General features: G+C 40.8%; 1 protein-coding gene across 3 annotated transcripts in view; it reads left to right on the forward strand.

Moving 5' to 3' along the window:
* LOC103149366 (cadherin-related family member 5-like) overlaps positions 1–1,240 on the forward strand; it is a 15,152-nt gene extending 13,912 nt beyond the window's left edge. For all 3 annotated transcript variants that reach the window (XM_007568476.2, XM_007568474.2, XM_007568475.2), the window contains one exon: positions 446–1,240. In XM_007568476.2, coding sequence (XP_007568538.1) covers positions 446–964 — 519 coding nt within the window. In that variant the 3' untranslated portion in view covers positions 965–1,240. The remainder of the gene's footprint in view (positions 1–445) is intronic.
* The last annotated feature ends 339 nt before the right edge of the window (positions 1,241–1,579 follow it).

Raw genomic sequence — 1,579 nt, forward strand, 5'->3', positions numbered from 1 at the left:
ATGACAGTGTCATGTCAGTCTTATGCACACCCCTTCAAATAAAGTGTTACCAAAGTTATTCTTCAAACCCTCATGTTAAGAGTCCATACATTTCAACAAAATTATCTCGCAGTGCTGAGGAACCTTCTGCTGTTTTTAGTTAGCCAAGCAGGAGGGACAACCTCTCCAAGATGACCGCCGTATTTCCTGCGCCCAAGCAGCCAATGCGGGGTCTACTCTTTATTATGTCTATGACTTTCACTGTTATGCCTCAAGTTTACAGTTTTTGCTACTTTCACTGTGACGACTTCAGCATGAACCACTCACTAAAACATATTTTACAAACAAAAAATCAAGGAAAACATTTTTAGTGGCACAGTGACTAAAAATCAAGTCACTAGCTCACAAACCGAAAAGCTGATGTGAAGGGACTCAACTCTGCTTTACCGTTTTTGTCTTTGCACAGCTGGGTCAAGCCAATCAAAAAGAGGGAATTCAATACACAAATGAGGCTTTCCAAAACGATGATGACAGAAGTAGCACAGGCTCTGGTGGTCCAGAGGGAAGAAGCGTATTGACTAGTTGGGATCCACCAAAGCCAGTAGAGAACATTCACTCCGAAGAAGTGAACCAGAGCTCTTCAGAACGACTACGGACCCAATTTCCTGACAACGCCAGTGACAGTGGTTCAGATAGGGCTGACAATGAAAAAGAGGTGAAACCCATCCTCACCAAAGAAAGACGAGTGGAAGAGGGATACAAGTCTGTCTGGTTTAAGGAGGACATTGATCCCAATGCCAAGGAGGAAGTGGTTATCATCCCAGAAAACCAAGATGAACACAGCGATGAGGAAGATGAGAAGCCATTGTCCGACAGCAGAAAAGTCTTGTTTGCAGAAACGGATCTGGATAGTGGTCTTGGTGTTAAATTTGATGATCCAGCAGATGATTCTGAGAATGATGATAAACTTAACATTGATTTGTGAGAGCTGCCGAAACATGATCTAATAACAATAACAGGAATCACCCATATTAAAAATGGACATTGACTTATCATCTATGTAACTGTTAATCTGATCAGCCTATAACATTGAATATGGACCAGAAAAACACCCTGCAAAAGATAAAGATTTTAATGTAAAAGCGTGAATTGCATTTGAAAAGGTGATTTGTTTTGTTAAGTTGTCAATGAATGCTTTATTTGTGTAAAAATTTAATGCAGAAACTGTTGCAGAAGAACCAGATTAAATACATGCAAAGTGTTCTTTATTTTTTCTTAGCGCCAGCAGCTCACTGTTTGCATCAGTGATGCTGGGCTTTAATTAGCCGGTGCCATATCCTGACCTTTTCAGAAAAGTCTGGTGTTCTATCAGTGCTACCTCATCAGCTTTTGCTACTGTTAAGGAAGAGTATCTAAATTGGTTAACTTTGGAAAAAGTTTGGCTCTCTCTTCCTCTTGGATCCCAGGTCCTCCCGGCAAGCCACGTGTGGCCACAAGGAAAACAACAATGCGTGTTGACGTCACAGAATTACAGAGTTTAATCCAATATAAGACGATGCATAAACTTACACAGAAACTGCAGAACAACGGAGACATACAT

The sequence above is a fragment of the Poecilia formosa genome, unplaced genomic scaffold, assembly GCF_000485575.1.
Source record: "Poecilia formosa unplaced genomic scaffold, Poecilia_formosa-5.1.2 Scaffold224, whole genome shotgun sequence".
Lineage (NCBI taxonomy): Eukaryota > Metazoa > Chordata > Actinopteri > Cyprinodontiformes > Poeciliidae > Poecilia > Poecilia formosa.